The sequence below is a fragment of the Salvelinus sp. IW2-2015 genome, linkage group LG14 (genome assembly GCF_002910315.2).
Source record: "Salvelinus sp. IW2-2015 linkage group LG14, ASM291031v2, whole genome shotgun sequence".
NCBI classification, from domain to species: Eukaryota; Metazoa; Chordata; class Actinopteri; order Salmoniformes; family Salmonidae; genus Salvelinus; species Salvelinus sp. IW2-2015.
Genome location: NC_036854.1, coordinates 47,184,916 through 47,200,145, shown reverse-complemented (window position 1 = coordinate 47,200,145; position 15,230 = coordinate 47,184,916). Strand labels below are relative to the sequence as shown.

Sequence of the window (15,230 nt, the reverse complement as noted above, 5' to 3'; positions counted from 1 at the left end):
CTGCCCAGTGGACAATGCATTCTAGAAAAACTGTTGCATTTAAATACACTGAAGCATGAAATAAAACAAAATCTCTCAACATGCTGATGGACTTTCATTGTTAACCTATATGCTGATTTGTATTTATTTATTTTATCATGGTTAGAAAACTACTAAAATTTTGAAAAAGTATATTTTATTTGTCACATGCTTCGTAAACTACAGGTTAAGACTAACAGTGAAATGCTTACTTTTCCAACAATGCTATGTTTTCTCAAAATAAGCTTTGTTGTACAATTAAAGGTCAATACAGTGCATTTCAAACAGTCAGCAATAATCTAATGAATTCAGGGCCTGTGGAATTACAACTAAGATAAATATTAGCCTTCTACAACCATAAGACCCACTGTATTATTTTATGTAAATTGTTTAACCAGCTTTTTTTTTGATGCAATAATCACTGATCGGGATTTCAAGTCTATCTATGAAAATYCCCTTTTTGTTGCAAAATGTAACGAGAACCATTCACAATGCACATCCACTAATAATGACCAACTTCTTATAGCAGACTTTATAGAAAATTTACTCGGGTCTCAAACAATATCTCGAGCACAAGCCCAAGTGCTGGTGAGTAGCCAGCTAAACATTCTATTTCAAGTCTAGCCAACTTGGATCTATTTGCTTGCTAACAATGTAGAACAGTTGAACTGTTACGAATACACTCTCCTTTCCATCTCCAACTATTTTTAACATCCTGCTCAGTTTGTTCAGATATTGAAATCAATTGGCCTACCTGATAAGAAAATAGTTATTTCTCAGAATGAGAACAAGTTGCTAATTCCTTATATAAATGTATTTTTTTTTGCTCATTGTACATTTATGAAACACAAACTAGACAGCTTGCACATACGTCTGTGACTTACATGTGTGYCACTGCGCGCGACAAACTGGTACTGTCATTTTAGTACGTTCTTCTCTGTTCTACATTTTGGGAGTTGAGACAACCTTTCTGATGATACCATTGTTATGTTCTCACCTATCACAGTAAAATAATGTCTAAGCGTTTCGCTGTCCGATTCTGTTGGACCAAACCTAAAATGCAAATAGCGAGTTTAAACTGCTTGTCCGAGAGGAAGAAGTTATCTTTCGTCTTTGTTAGTGGCAGGGGGAGGGGCTCGGTGTCTGCAAGTGGGAATGTACACAGTGGAGAGGAGACGAGACCAAAAAGACAGAACGTTCCTAAAAATGAAAAATAAATGATAACCTTGATTCTGCGATACAGGCATTTGAAACATGGCGTTAATTCGATATATCGCCCAGCCCTAACTGTGACCCATGGTCAGCCATCTTGGATAATAACAAGTCTTTGGTTGCCTGCACACAGCTGGGGATCTGTGGTCATGTCGGYTCTAATGGGTCTCTGGTTGGTTGCCTGCACACAGCTGMGGATCGTGACCCATCGTCAGCCATCTTGGATCTAACGGCTCTGTTTATGTTTCCTGTCTCCACAGTGTTCATCTGTACTACCTGTTCCCCAGTCTGGAGGAAGGAGGGCTCGCCACCTACAGAACAGCCATTGTACAGAACCAGCACCTGGCCATGCTAGCAAAGGTGAGACTTATACCCTTTTTAGGGACAGTTTCCAGGAAAACGATTTAACACTAGTCCTGGACTAAGAAGTGTGTTCAATGGAGATTCTCCATTGAACGTATGTTTAAAGTCTGTGTCTGGGAAACCGGCCCATAGTGCAATAATTTTGAACAGGGCCAATGGGGATCTGGTCATGTAGTTCACTATGTAGGTCAAAATTCCCCAACTGGCAGTGTTCATTTTATTTCTGTAAGTTTTAATTTTTGGAGGGGACATAAGACTATAAAAACACATTTACAAATCAGCTCCAAGGGATTTCAAATTAGGAAATGTGTTCCAAAGTATTCCCACGCACAATAGAGAGAGATATGTGATCGTCTACAAATATCAGCAAGGTTAGAAACGATTGTTTTCGACATATCTGTTGGAGCTTGTCGCTGCAAAAAAAAATTGCTACAACTTATGTTAATTGTCCATGTTTGAGTGCATCAAAACCGTGATGTGTCATGGGTAAATTGTGACCGACTGACTGATCTACGAATAATATTGAGTAGTTATTGATGATGCAAGATGATTTGTAGATTTGACTTTAAAGTCGGCTGCAATGTCGAACGCGCCCATTATGTTCCGGACCCCTGAACATCCGCTCAAGAAGAAATGGGCCCAGGTTGAATCTAGTTGATGATCCCTGATGTAGTTAAATAAAGGTTCAATAGAAATAAAAGATTTGTATGGGATCGGGTGCCATTTCAAACACAGCCTAAGACGGTTCTACTCTAAAGGTCACAGAGTGTGGATATGAGCGCCAATAAGAGAGTGTTCACCACAGAGATGGATAGAAACCAGTTTTTATTGTTTCTGCCTCTCCTTTATAACTTCCTTGTAAGAGTACACAGGGGAGAGAAGTAATTATGTSCCCCCCCCCCCCCCCKCCKCACCCCTCTCCATCTCTCTTTCTCTCTCTTTTCCCTCTTCTGTCTGTAATTAGAGTTAAAAGGTTGTTGTTCTTCCGGTCTAGTATTAGTGTTGCAGGTTCCCTACGGACCGTTCCCAACTTCCCCCATTCCGAGATGCCACTCTCCTGAAGCAGCAGCATATTACCAAGCTCACACACACACACACACAAAACACACACACCTCTCGGCCCCTCTCCTGTGGCAACAGCGTATTGCCAAAAACATGCCAAACACTTCTGCCTGCCATACTACTGGCACTGTTGTTGGAGAAAGAACACTAATCATCCCATGATGTGGAGAAAAGCAATTAAATCTTTAATCTTTCATGTTGCTCCCCCCTGAATACCAAGATGCAGCTGCCTGCATTCATGTTAGCGCTATCGCTGGGTGCATGAATCCCAAGTGGCACTCAATACCCCTAGATAGTGCACTACTTTTGACCAGAGCCCTATGGGTCCTGGTAAAAAGTAGTGCACTACTTAGGGCAATAGGGTGCTATTTGGGACGCAGGCTCACTTTGGCTCGTTTCAATTTGCCATTTACAGGAAAGTGAGTGTGATACAATATGCAACGGTTGCCAAGTTGTTTCCCAGTTCTTCTTAAGCCAGCGAAACATCTACTCCTTCTCTGCACAAGAACACTTGTAATTATCTCTTGAAAAATGTTTTCAGAAAGCAACAGGCGTAGGCCAACACTTCACTTGTAAAACTTGAAAGTCGAACAGCAAGTTCCCTGTAAGTTATTTAGGCCTAGTATTTATATTACATTTTTTCCCTTCCAAATGTAATTATCACGTTTATCTTTCTAATTAATGAATCGTCTGAAGTTGTTGATGCATAGTCATGTATTTTAATTTTAATTTGGTAAAGTAGCTACATTGCTATTACTGCAAACAATACTTGATATCAACGGGAAAATAAGACTGCACAAATTGTTAATATAGAAACAAATGCACAGGTCACTTATTTGAGAAGATTGATACTATTTGAGATGAAAACAAACAAATATGACTCGCAAATGGCACCCTATTCCCTATTTAGTGATCAAGGCCCATAAGCTCTGGTTTAAAAGTAGTGCACCGTATAGGGAATAGGGTGCCATGTGGGATTGCGTTTGAGATGTGCTGCCAGCCAGTGACAGGCTGGTCTCTACCATGGCCCTCCCTACGCGATCCCTGTCCCTCTAGTAGAATGAAGGTCGGCCCTATGATTTATCAGTTTTAAGTCATGATTATCTGTCCTGTGACTGTCCCCGCTTCCAAATGCTCCTGTCTGTTGTTCAAGTGGCACCCTATTCCCTATATAGTGCACTACTTTTGAACAGGGCCGACACAGTGAGAGCTTACAGATCAGGGCACAGCTGGCCACTCTGTCTCTCTCTCCTATAGACCTTTTACTGTAGTTGAGTATCATGCAGAACAGAACAGTATAGAGTGATTCGGACTGGCAGACTCTGAACCTTTTCAACCCCAAAAGATCACCACCTGGCCAGTCGCTGTATCAGGTTAACATGGGAGTGGCCAGTGTGTAGTTGTCAAAGTACCACCAGGGGAAACCGTTATCATATAACAGCGATGGTGTTATATTAAGATAGCCCGCTAGCCCGAAGCTAGTACTTTTCAGACCACGCTAGTAGAAAATGTGCCATACTGGCCCAGCAGGCCAGTGAACTGTTGCTTTTCCTAGTATTGCATGGCACAGATTATGACTGTATGTGTTGGTATGTTTCATGCTCTGCCAGAAACTGGAGTTGGATCGCTTCATGCTGTATGCCCACGGCCCAGACCTCTGTAGGGAGTCAGACCTGAGGCATGCCATGGCCAACTGCTTTGAAGCACTCATAGGTGAGTGTACCGATGTGTGTGACTCTCTATCTCTGTCTCGCGCTGTATGTCTTTGTTAGCTATGTACCGTAGCTACACTGAACAAAAATATGAACTTAACTTGCAACAATTTCAAAGATTTTACAGAGTATTTATGTAAGGAAATCAGTCAATTGAAATCATTTCATTAGGCCCTAATCTATGGACTTCACATGACTGGGAATACAAATATGCCACTGTTGGTCACATATCTTTAGAAAAAGGAAGAGGCGTGGATCAGAAAACAGGTCAGTAGCTGGTGTGATCACCATTTGACTCATCTCCTTTGCATAGAGTTGATCAGGCTGTTGATTGTGGCCTGTGGAATGTTGTCCCACTCCTCTTCAATGGCTGTGTGAAGTTGCTGGATATTGGTTGGAACTGGAACATGCTGTCGATCCAGAGCATCCCGAACATGCTCAACGGGTGACCATGTCTGGGAGTATGCAGGCCGTGGAAGAACTGGGACATTTTCAGAGTGCAGGAATTATGTACAGATCCTTGCGACATGGGGCCGTGCATTATCATGCTGAAACATGAGGTGATGGCGGCGGATGAATGTCACGACAATGAGCCTCAGGATCTCGTCACAGTATTTCTGCGCATTTCAAATTGCCATCGATAAAATGCAATTCTGTTCATTGTCCGTAGCTTATGCCTGCGCCATACCACAACCCCACCGCCGCCATGGGGACTCTGTTCACAACATTGACATCAGCAAACCGCTCGTCCAAACGACGCCAAACGTCTGCCATCTGCCCGGTGCAGTTGAAACCGGGATTAATCTGTGAAGAGCAAACTTCTCCAGCGTGCCAGTGGCCATCGAAGGTGAACATTTGCCCACTGAAGTCCGTTACAATGCCAAACTGCAGTCAGGTCAAGACCCTGGTGAGGACTATGAGCACCCCTGAGACAATTTCTTACAGTTTGTGTTTCATCAGCTGTCCGGGTTGCTGTTCTCTGTCGGTCCCGTAGGTGAAGAAGCCGGATGTGAAGGTCCTGGGCTGGCATGGTTATATGTGGTCTGCGGTTGTGAGGCTGGTTGGATGTGCTTCCAAATCCTCTAGGGAAATTAACATACATTTATCTGGCAACAGCTCTGGTTGACATTCCTGTAGTCAGCTTGCCAATATAAACACAACATGTAAAGTGTTGGTTTCATGAGCTGAAATAAAAGATCCCAGAAATGTTCCGTACGTACACGAAGCTTATTTCTCTCAAATTTGTGCACAAATTTGTTCACATTCCTGTTAGTGAACATCTCTCCTTTGCCAAGATAATTGATCCATCTGTCACTTGTGGCATATCAAGAAGCTGATTAAACAGCATGATCATTACACAGGTGCACCTTGTGCTGGGAACAATAAAAGGCCACTCTAAAATGTGCAGTTTTGTCTCACAACACAGATGTCTCAAGTTTTGTGGGAGCATGCAATTGGCATGCCTACTGCAGGAATGTGCAACAGAGCTATTGCCAGAGAATTGAATCCTCATTTCTCTACCATTTGCCGCCTCCAACGTCATTTTAGAGAATTTGGCAGTATACCCAACCGGCCTCAACCGCAGACCACGTGTAACCACGCCAGCCCAGGACCTCCACATCCAGCTTCTTCACCTGTGGGGTCATCTGAGGAGAGGAAGGAGGGGGTGCTGAGGAATATTTCTGTCTGTAATAAAGCCCTTTTATGAGGAAAACTCATTCCGATTGGCTGGGCCTGGCTGCTCCTTCTTTCTTACTCTTTTTGTGTCTCTCTTTTACTGTCTATAATCTCACTGTAATAAGTAGTGAATAAACATGTGTGATGCCACAGACAGACAGAGGACCCAGTGAGAGAGGCTGTCAGAGAGGCTGAGGAGCCTCCAGTGATGGTTTTGGATCACTAACTCAAAATAGGCCCCTCATGTCGAGAAGTGCGCTGGCGAGTGAGCAAGCGCACACAAGCACTTCCGTTGAAATTGCTTGTCTTGATGTGCCTATTCTTTTGTGACACTTCTGTCATCTCAGCTTCTGTGTTAGCTCCAAGGGTTCCTGAATACCCCTTTTACCCCCCTGTCTTGTCTGTCTAACGCTCTCTCTCTCTCTATCTCTCTTTTTCTTTCTCTGAGACAAACCCTGAGTGGAGTCGATGTCATTTCATCCTGTTATCTGTTTCACAGGAAACATGTATATAACACACAGCAGCTCCCACTGTAACATACTCTCACACTTTTTCACTCAAGCACACACACACACACACGCACAAGCAAACATCCCAGGGAACGAGTTTATTTTCTTCTTTAGATGCGTCATTTTGTAACGTATCATTTTCAGACATCACTGATCCTTTCCCGTGCCCTTTATTATTATTCACATAGAATTCAGATATTTTTTCGCAAATCTTTAATTTGTCCTTTTATAAGAAGAAATATGTAATCTGACATGCATCTGCGTCTATCTTTGAAGAGCGTAGCGAGGAGCGGATGGCTTTAAGGGGTTGTTGGATGTGTTTAGTGACCCTCGTTTTATTTGTTTATGCGCCGCCGTGACCCTTGAACCCTGGCTATGCAGCAAGTAGTCGGAAGCAGCAGATAACCTCCTACTTTGCATGGGCAGACTGACTCTCCTGTCTCGCTGTGGCACACACAGACACAGTGTCTATTTCTGCTAACCTTGAGGCGGGGCCACTTTGTGCCAGGGAGTGAGAGAGGGAGAGGAATGAAAGAATGGCGGGAGGGAAGGAGAGGGGTGGAAAGGTGGAATCTGCAATGCAAATAGACGCCCGCAACCCTGCATTATTCAAAATGTTAAATGGATAATAAATATAGCATTTTTTATTTTTTATTTTTTWWTTTTTTTTTATTTTACATCTCTCGTCCTTAACTTCCGTTCTCATTTGAGCTCTTGTGGCCCTGTTCGCTTTTACATTCTCGTTCTCACTTTACCTCTCGTCATGGAAACAAAATACTTCTCCCTCAGCCTAGTCGGTGGAGCTGCAGCACATCTTCCCTCCTCCCTTTCCCCACCCCCTTCCGTCCTATAGAAACATTTCCAAAGAGGAAAGAATTGAAAAGAAGAAAGGAGCTCCGTTCTGTTTTATGGCCCTAATTTCCTTGTACAGTTGATCTGTGGATTATAGTGTGTCAGCAGCTGCCGGGAAACGCTGCGATGCAGATGATGGATCATTGTGAGGCCCTCTCTTCTCTCTAGTCTCTAAGCTCTTCCTATTAAAAGAGAGGAGGGAAAAGGATTATCTTTCAGTGGTCTGAATATCAGATTTACACAATGTCGAGACTGTGTATTCACTGAGTGAGAACAGCTCCATTGTTAATTGCTGCGGATGGTGGCAGTGGAGGGATAGTTCTCTGTGCTGCTCTTCATTCTCAATCTTTCTCTCGCCCTCTCTCCCCCTCAACCCCTTTTAGTTTGGAATAGTTAAGATGTTTGATGTCGAAATGTAATCAGCAGGCTCTGTGCAGCGACGGCGGTGGCAGAGTTTCATTTATATTTTAGCTTGGTTTATTTTGTCGTTAATGTGCCTCTGCTTTTTGTGCCCGTTGGGTGGCCAGGCTGGAGCAAAATGGAACGGAGAGGGAGAAAAACTGCTTTATTTGTATTTGATGGATTAGAGCCAATGCTTATTTGAATAATTCATTTAAAGTTATTAATGTGACTGTCAGACACTGATATTTGGAGCCCTGGACCCTGTTGATTGGTCATTGAAAGGGCCACTGGGTATTACATTTTTCCCCCTAAAGATAACTGTAGCGAACATCAGTAAAGGAGGTGGTCCTGTGTGGCTCAGTCGGTAGAGCATAGTGCTTGCAACGCCAATGTGTGTGGGTTTGATTCCCGCTGGGGCCAACTTACATAAAATGCATGCACATTTGTGTAATAAAGTCTGCTAAATGGCATATATTATGTATTTTATATAGTCACTCTGGATAAGAGCCACTGCTCAATTACTAATGTACATGTAGCAGCAGCCTTCCCCTAAACCTGACGCAAGAGAACATGCATATTACAGTTGTTAATGACATGAATGGCCCTGGTTTGCGTCCCAAATGGCACCCTATTCCCTTTATAGTGAATGACTATTGAACAGAGCCCTATGGGCACTGTAAAGTAAATAGGGTGTCATTTGTGAAGCATCCTAGGTCTACAGTGCCTTCAGAGAGTATTTACGCCCCTTGACTTTTTCTACATTTTGTTGTGTTATTACTGTTGGCAGTGACCTTTGGCAGTGATTACAGCTGTGTCTTTTTGAGTAAGTCTCAGAGCTTTTCACACCTGGATTGTACTTGTTTTTGTTTTGTTTTGTTTTACACATCTACCAATCGGTGCCCTTTTGAGGCAATCTGAAAACGTAAGGTTACTTCCGTAACCCCGGTTCTCCGATATTATGAGTGTGATCTCACCTGTGGGGTTCTCGTACCGCCTTTTCTCTCGGTAGCACCAATCGAAAACGTCTGAGTGGTGAATGAGGTGCGACCCACATTTCCATAAAAGGAGCCACTCTCCCGCCCTCTGGTCATCCTCATGCTTGCTTCTCGTCCTCACACTCTTGCCAACAGGGAAATGCGGTGAAATATCTCACTCATAATATCAGACAACCGGGGTAACGCAAGTAAACTTAAGTTCTCTTTCAATTATTAGTTTTGATATCTCATATGTGGGGATATGGCCAACTCCCATATCGCAAAACACGCCAGGGAAGTCCCAATATAGCGACCCTTAGAGGTCCCCAAACTAAGGGGGTATGCGCCAAGGATGTGCAGAAAACAACCCATTGGGAAAACCTCATGAAGTGAGTGGCAGACCAATACATGGCTAAAATCTCAGTTTAATGAGACCTGTCCCAAAAACAGTGCCCAGGAGGTGAAGTCCTCTATAGGATATATTTTTATTTTATTTAACTAGGCAAGTCAGTTAAGAACAAATTCTTATTCACAGTGACGGTCTACCGGGGAACAGTGGGTTTACTGCCGTGTTCAGGGGCAGAACGACAGATTTTTACCTTGTCAGCTCTGGGATTCAGCAACCTTTCGGGTTACTGGCGCAACGCTCTAACCACTAGGCTACATGCCGCACTGTGAAATCACCCTTGCCTTTATACATCATTTCTTGCCTTCGGAAAGTATTCAGACCCCTTGACTTTTTCCAGTTTGTTACATTACAGCCTTCTTCTAAAATTGATTAAATCGTTTTTTTCCTCTTCAATCTACACACAATACCCCATAATGACAAGCAAAAATAGGTTTGTCGAAATTTGTGCCAATTTATTACATGCATGCATACATTTTACGTAAGGGTTGTCCCAGGAATCAAACCCACTATCCTGGCATTGCAAGTGCCATGCTCTGCCTACTGAGCTACAGAGGACCACAATCATTGTCATTTCATGTGTACTGTATTTACAAGGTCTCTCTTCTGACTTCTCTCTTAAAAACGGATCGATTGCCATTTTGTGTGTACTGCATGTATGTCCGAAGACTCTCCTTTCTCTCTGTCTGAGATTTTTAAACATGAACCATTGTCATTTTTCATTTATTGTACGAACAAGGCATAGATATCCTTTAATTAATGGATTATACAGTGCATTCGGAAAGTATTCGGACTCCTTAACTTTTTTCACATTTTGTTACATTACAGCCTTATTCTAAAATGTTTGTTTTTTTAAACAACAAATCTACACACAATACCCCATAACGACAAAGCAAATACAGGTTTTTAGAAATTATGTCAAATGTTACATTTACGTAAGTATTCAGACCCTTTACTCAGTACTTTGTTGAAGCACCTTTGGCAGCGATTACAGCCTCGAGTCTTCTTGGGTATGACGTTACAACCTTGGCACACCTGTATTTGGGAAGTTTCTCCTATTTTTCTCTGCAGATCCTCTCAAGCTCTGTCAGGTTGGATGGGGAGCGTCGCTGCACAGCTATAATCAGGGTTCAACTCCGGGCTCTGACTGGGCCTCTCAAGGACATTCAGAGACTTGTCCTGAAGCCACTCCTGCGTTGTCTTGACTGTATGCTTAGGGTCCTGAGGTCCTGAGTGCTTTGGAGCAGGTTTTCATCAAAGATCTCTCTGTACTTTGCCTTTCATCTTTGCCTCGATCCTGACTAGTTTCACAGTCCATGCTGCTGAAAAACATCCCCACAACATGATGCTGCCACCATGCTTCACCGTAAGGATGGTGCCAGGTTTCCTCCCGACGTGACGCTTGTCATTCAGGCCGAAGAGTTCAATCTTGGTTTCATCAGACCAGAGAATCTTGTTTCGCATGGTCTGAGAGTCTTTAGGTGCCTTCGGGCAAACCCCAAGTGGGCTGTCATGTGCCTTTTACTGAGGAGAGGCTTCTGTCTGGCCACTCTACCATAAAGGCCTAATTGGTGGAGTACTGCAGAGATGGTTGTCCTTCTGGAAGGTTCTCCCATCTCCACAGAGGAACTCTGGAGCTCTGTCAGAGTGACCATCAGGTTCTTGGTCACCTCCCTGACCAAGGCCCTTCTCCACCGATTGCTCAGTTTGGCTTGGCGGCCAGCCCTAGGAAGATTCTTGGTGGTTCCAAACTTCTTCCATGTAAGAATGATTGAGGCCACTGTGTTGCAGACATTTTTTGGTACCTTTCCCAAGTTCTGTGCCTCGACATAATCCTGTCTCGGCGCTCAACAGTCAATTCCTTCGACCTCATGGCTTGGTTTTTGCTCTGACATGCACTGTCAACTGTGGGACCTGATATAGACATAGGTATAGATATAGCTTTTTCAAATCATGTCCAATCAATTAAATGTACCACCGGTGGACTCCAATCAAGTTGTAGAAACATCTCAAGGATGATCAATGGAAACACTGCACCTGAGCTCAGTTTGGAGTCATAGCAAAGGGTCTGAATACTTACGTTAAGTGGTTTTGTTTTTTATTTTTTTACTAGATTTGCAGAAATTTCTAAACGTGTTTTCTCTTTTTAATATATGGAGGATTTTTTTAAATGTAATTTAATAAGGCTGTAACTTAACAAAATGTGGAAAAAGCCAAGGGGTCTGAATACTTTCCGATGGCACTGTAAATCAATATAATGGTCTCCATGATTCAGAAGGATACAATCAAAAAGAGAAGGACCACCCTCTTTTCCGAAAGTCATATCACAATGAGCGAAGAGCATGACACTCTTGCCCGAGCTCTCCTACAATCCAAGTGGGTGCGAGACGCACACACTGGACAATGACGGGGAAGGCGACAGGTGAAAAGCCGTATGCTCTAAGTTGCAATAATGGGAAAAAAGCGACCTGGGCCAAAATATGGGGGTTAGGTATATTAACCTGAAAAACCTCTGGGCAGACTTTTGCCACGAACAGTAGCTGGTAGAGCGCAGTCCATCCATATGTTAGACACGAAGGGGAAGGGCAGTAGTAAAGTGAAAGGAACAATATGATCTCTCCACGCTTTTCAGAGACTATGAGCTGCTGTGAATGGATTGTAAAGCACAATAGTCACATCCCAAGCTAAAAGCTTAGAGGCTGTGCATAAGCGACGTGCCTCCCTAAGAGACTGCAGCACAATTATGGATAAACTGTATACTTTGGGGCTTGGCATGCTGAGAAAATGGCAAATGGACATCGACAAGATTAACCTTCTCTCCGTGCAAAAGTACTGCAATGGCACAGGACCATGGAAAAACAGAGTGTAGGGAGAAACAATCTCTATAGTCATACTACTTCTCCACAACAACAAAAAACACCTAAACTGTGAAGACCGAGATCGTGCAGAAGAGGCTGGCACTATTTTCAGAGTTGCAGGCCTGTCTTTCCTTCTTTTTTTTTTTGTGTGGGTGGGGGGGTTAAAATCATGGGCAGTAGGACGGCTGCATCACTGGTTTGTCTTGGACCTGCACCATGGAGGAGTGTTGTCATGAGTGAAGATGGTTCCTCAGCTGCTCGCTCCCATGAGATGGGGAGGTAGGGCAGGTAGTGCATGAACCAATCGCAGTAAAAAACAGGATGAGGAAAAGCTGAGGCTTTGTGGACTCTGGAGTACCAGATAGCTGTCTGGGCCTGAAATTCCATTTTATTTGTCACATGCTTCGTCAACAACAGGTGTAAACTAACAGTGAAATGCTTACTTACGGCCTTTCTCACAATGCAGAAAAATACTAACACAAGGAATACTTTTTGGATCTCTGTTCCTGAGATCCACAATGTAAAGGCAAGAATAACTATACTAACTGATCTCTATCTCAATGGAGAGTGTTCTCCATAAGTCATCTTGGAGTGAACCCTGGAAACCTGTCCTACTGTTGAACAGGGGAGCGGGTGGTTAGGGTTCCCTGACTTGTACAGAGTAGCAGTGCCCCTCTGGCAGGAAACCGGAGCGCCACATTTTATAAAATAAAATGTTATTTGCAACATGCATCGTAAACAACAGGTTTAGACCAGGGCTCTCCAACCCTGTTCCTGGAGAGCTACCCTCCTGTAGGTTTTCTTTCCAACCCCGGTTGTAACTAACCTGATTTCAACATGTCAACCAGCTAATTATTACAATAATGAGTAGAAATAAAATGGCTGTATACAGGAAGTACTGGGTCAATGTTCAGGGGTGTGAGGTTATTGAGGTATCTATGTACATATAGGAAGGCGTAAAGTGACTAGACAACAGGATATACTGAGCTGTAGCAGCAGCATATGTGGAACTGTAGCAGGGCTGTGCGTGTGTCGTCAGTATGCATGTGTGCGCATGTTATGTGCGGGCGTATGTATTGTGTGTTGGGGTGTAAGTATGTGTGGGTAGAGTCAGTGCAAGAGAGTTAGTTAAATAAAGGGTCAATGCAGGTAGTCCGGGTAGCTATTTAATTAGCTATTTAGCATTCTTGTTTAGCAGTCTTATAGCTTGGGGGTGGAAGCTGTTCAGGGTGCTGTTGGTTTCAGACTTGGCACACTGGTACCGCTTGCCGTGCTGCAGCAGATACAACAGTGTTTGGCTTGGGTGGCTGGAGCCTTTGACAATTTTCCAGGCCTTCTTGGTATAGAGGTCCTGGATGGCAGGAAGCTCGGCCCCGGTGATGTACTGGGCCGTTCTCACCACCCTCTGTAGTGTCTTGTGGTTGGGTGCCTTGCAGTTACCATACCAAGCGCTGACGCAACTAGTCAAGATGCTCTCAATGGAGCAGCTGTAGAACCTTTTGAGGATTTGAGGGCCCAAGCCAAATCTTTTCAGCCTCCTGAGGGGAAGGAGGTGCTGTCATGCCCTCTTCACAACATGAGTGGGTGCGTGTGGACCATGTTAATTCCTTAGTGATGTAGACACGAGGAACTTGAAGCTCTCGACCCGCTCCACTAGAGCCCTATCGATGTGAATGGGGGCATGCTCTCCCCTCTGTTTCCTGTAGTCCAAGATGTTGCTGATGTTGAGGTTGTTGTCCTGGTCACGCAGTGAGTTGCTGCACAGATAAAAACATATGTTTTTGCGTAACCTAGCACTGCTATATTAATTCTGAGAGAGGAAGGAGTATCAATCGTTAAACCCAAAGAGAGAGTGGGTAGGGCAGAGAGCCGTAGGAGGGATGGAAAGGTGTATCCTAGCTGCAGCGTAAGACTGCTTCGCTACAGGTTTGGCCTGTTTCAAGGTCCTAGCCGGAGTCTTAGCAGACTGCTGTGTAGCTGGGGACCTCAGTCCCCTAAAGCCAGCTTGTTGCCCACTCCCAGCTGTGAGGCAGGGACGAGATGCAGGAACCAACGGGCTGCCACGGGGCCTAGGTCTGCGGGGCAGGCAGAAGTTAAAGGCTTCGCCTTCCTTTTTGCACGTCACGCTTCTGCCGCATGGCGGTCAACATCTCCTTGGGTGTCACAGGGGCATCCATGAGGTCCACTTTCTGTTTTTCTGTTAAGCTAGATAAGCTCAGCCAAAGTGTTCTTTGGGAGCACCACCAATACGCTCATGGTTCGACCCCAGCTTCGGAGGGCACTATGAGAGGAACGGAGGCTCAAGTCTGTAATCATACACATCTCCCAAGCATCTGGGTCTTAGGTCTCTGAGTCCAGTTGCTTCCCCACCTCCTCCAGTAACTCAGCCTGATAAGCCAACAATAATGAGGTCACGTTCAGGGCTCTAATCGCTTTGGCTGAGGCTTTGTATGTTTTCTGAAAAACAGTGGCAGTAAAGCATTGCGCCTATCCAGGGAGTGAAGTGCTGGTGTCGTTATTGACACGGCACAAGGGACTGAGGTGGTGACCTAGTGACGACTCCACCATGGGAGGGTTACAAACCCGGATTTCTCCATATTGTTTATTGCCAGGCTTGGGGTACCCTTAGCAAGAATCCTGCTAGTAAGTGGTTTATCCCATAAGCTCTTGGCTTCCCTTAGTGTGGCTGTGTGGGACTGGAGTCTCTTCCCGTTGTACAGGTCTCTTGACGGCCACTGAGCTCCTACAGAAGACAGCCACATGATGTTGAGTCAGGCCACGGCCCGCTTGCAGACATGGAGCACACAATTCCACTGGAGGAGTGGCAGCTCCACTGCTCTTGGTGCCGTCAGGTCTGTGGGCCTGAGAGGGCGGGAGAACGGGGTCGTCAGTCCCCCAACTCCTGTGCTATCTCAAGGACTTCTGTGAGATTGGTCTCATCGTCATTCCCCAACTCGCCATCCCCTGACACTACGTCGTCAGACAGTGATGGGAGGGAGTCGAGGCTATCCATGACCTTGCCCCAGCTGGACTTGGTTGCGGGGAGCTGAGCCTCAGCTGTCGCCTTTGGTACTTGGGGTCCTCGAGCGCCTCCTGGGCTTGTTCCCTCTTCAAGCAATTAATGCATTGAGGGTTGGAATCTTTCCCCGCTATCATGGAGGCACAAGAACGTGGGGGTTCGATTT

At 44.7% G+C, this 15,230-nt stretch overlaps 1 protein-coding gene across 1 annotated transcript in view; it reads left to right on the top strand.

Moving 5' to 3' along the window:
* drosha (drosha ribonuclease III) overlaps window positions 1-15,230 on the top strand; it is a 120,019-nt gene that overhangs the window by 35,335 nt on the left and 69,454 nt on the right. Inside the window, exons 21-22 of the mRNA XM_070446711.1 lie at window positions 1,491-1,590; window positions 4,266-4,368. Coding sequence (XP_070302812.1) covers window positions 1,491-1,590; window positions 4,266-4,368 — 203 coding nt within the window. The remainder of the gene's footprint in view (window positions 1-1,490; window positions 1,591-4,265; window positions 4,369-15,230) is intronic.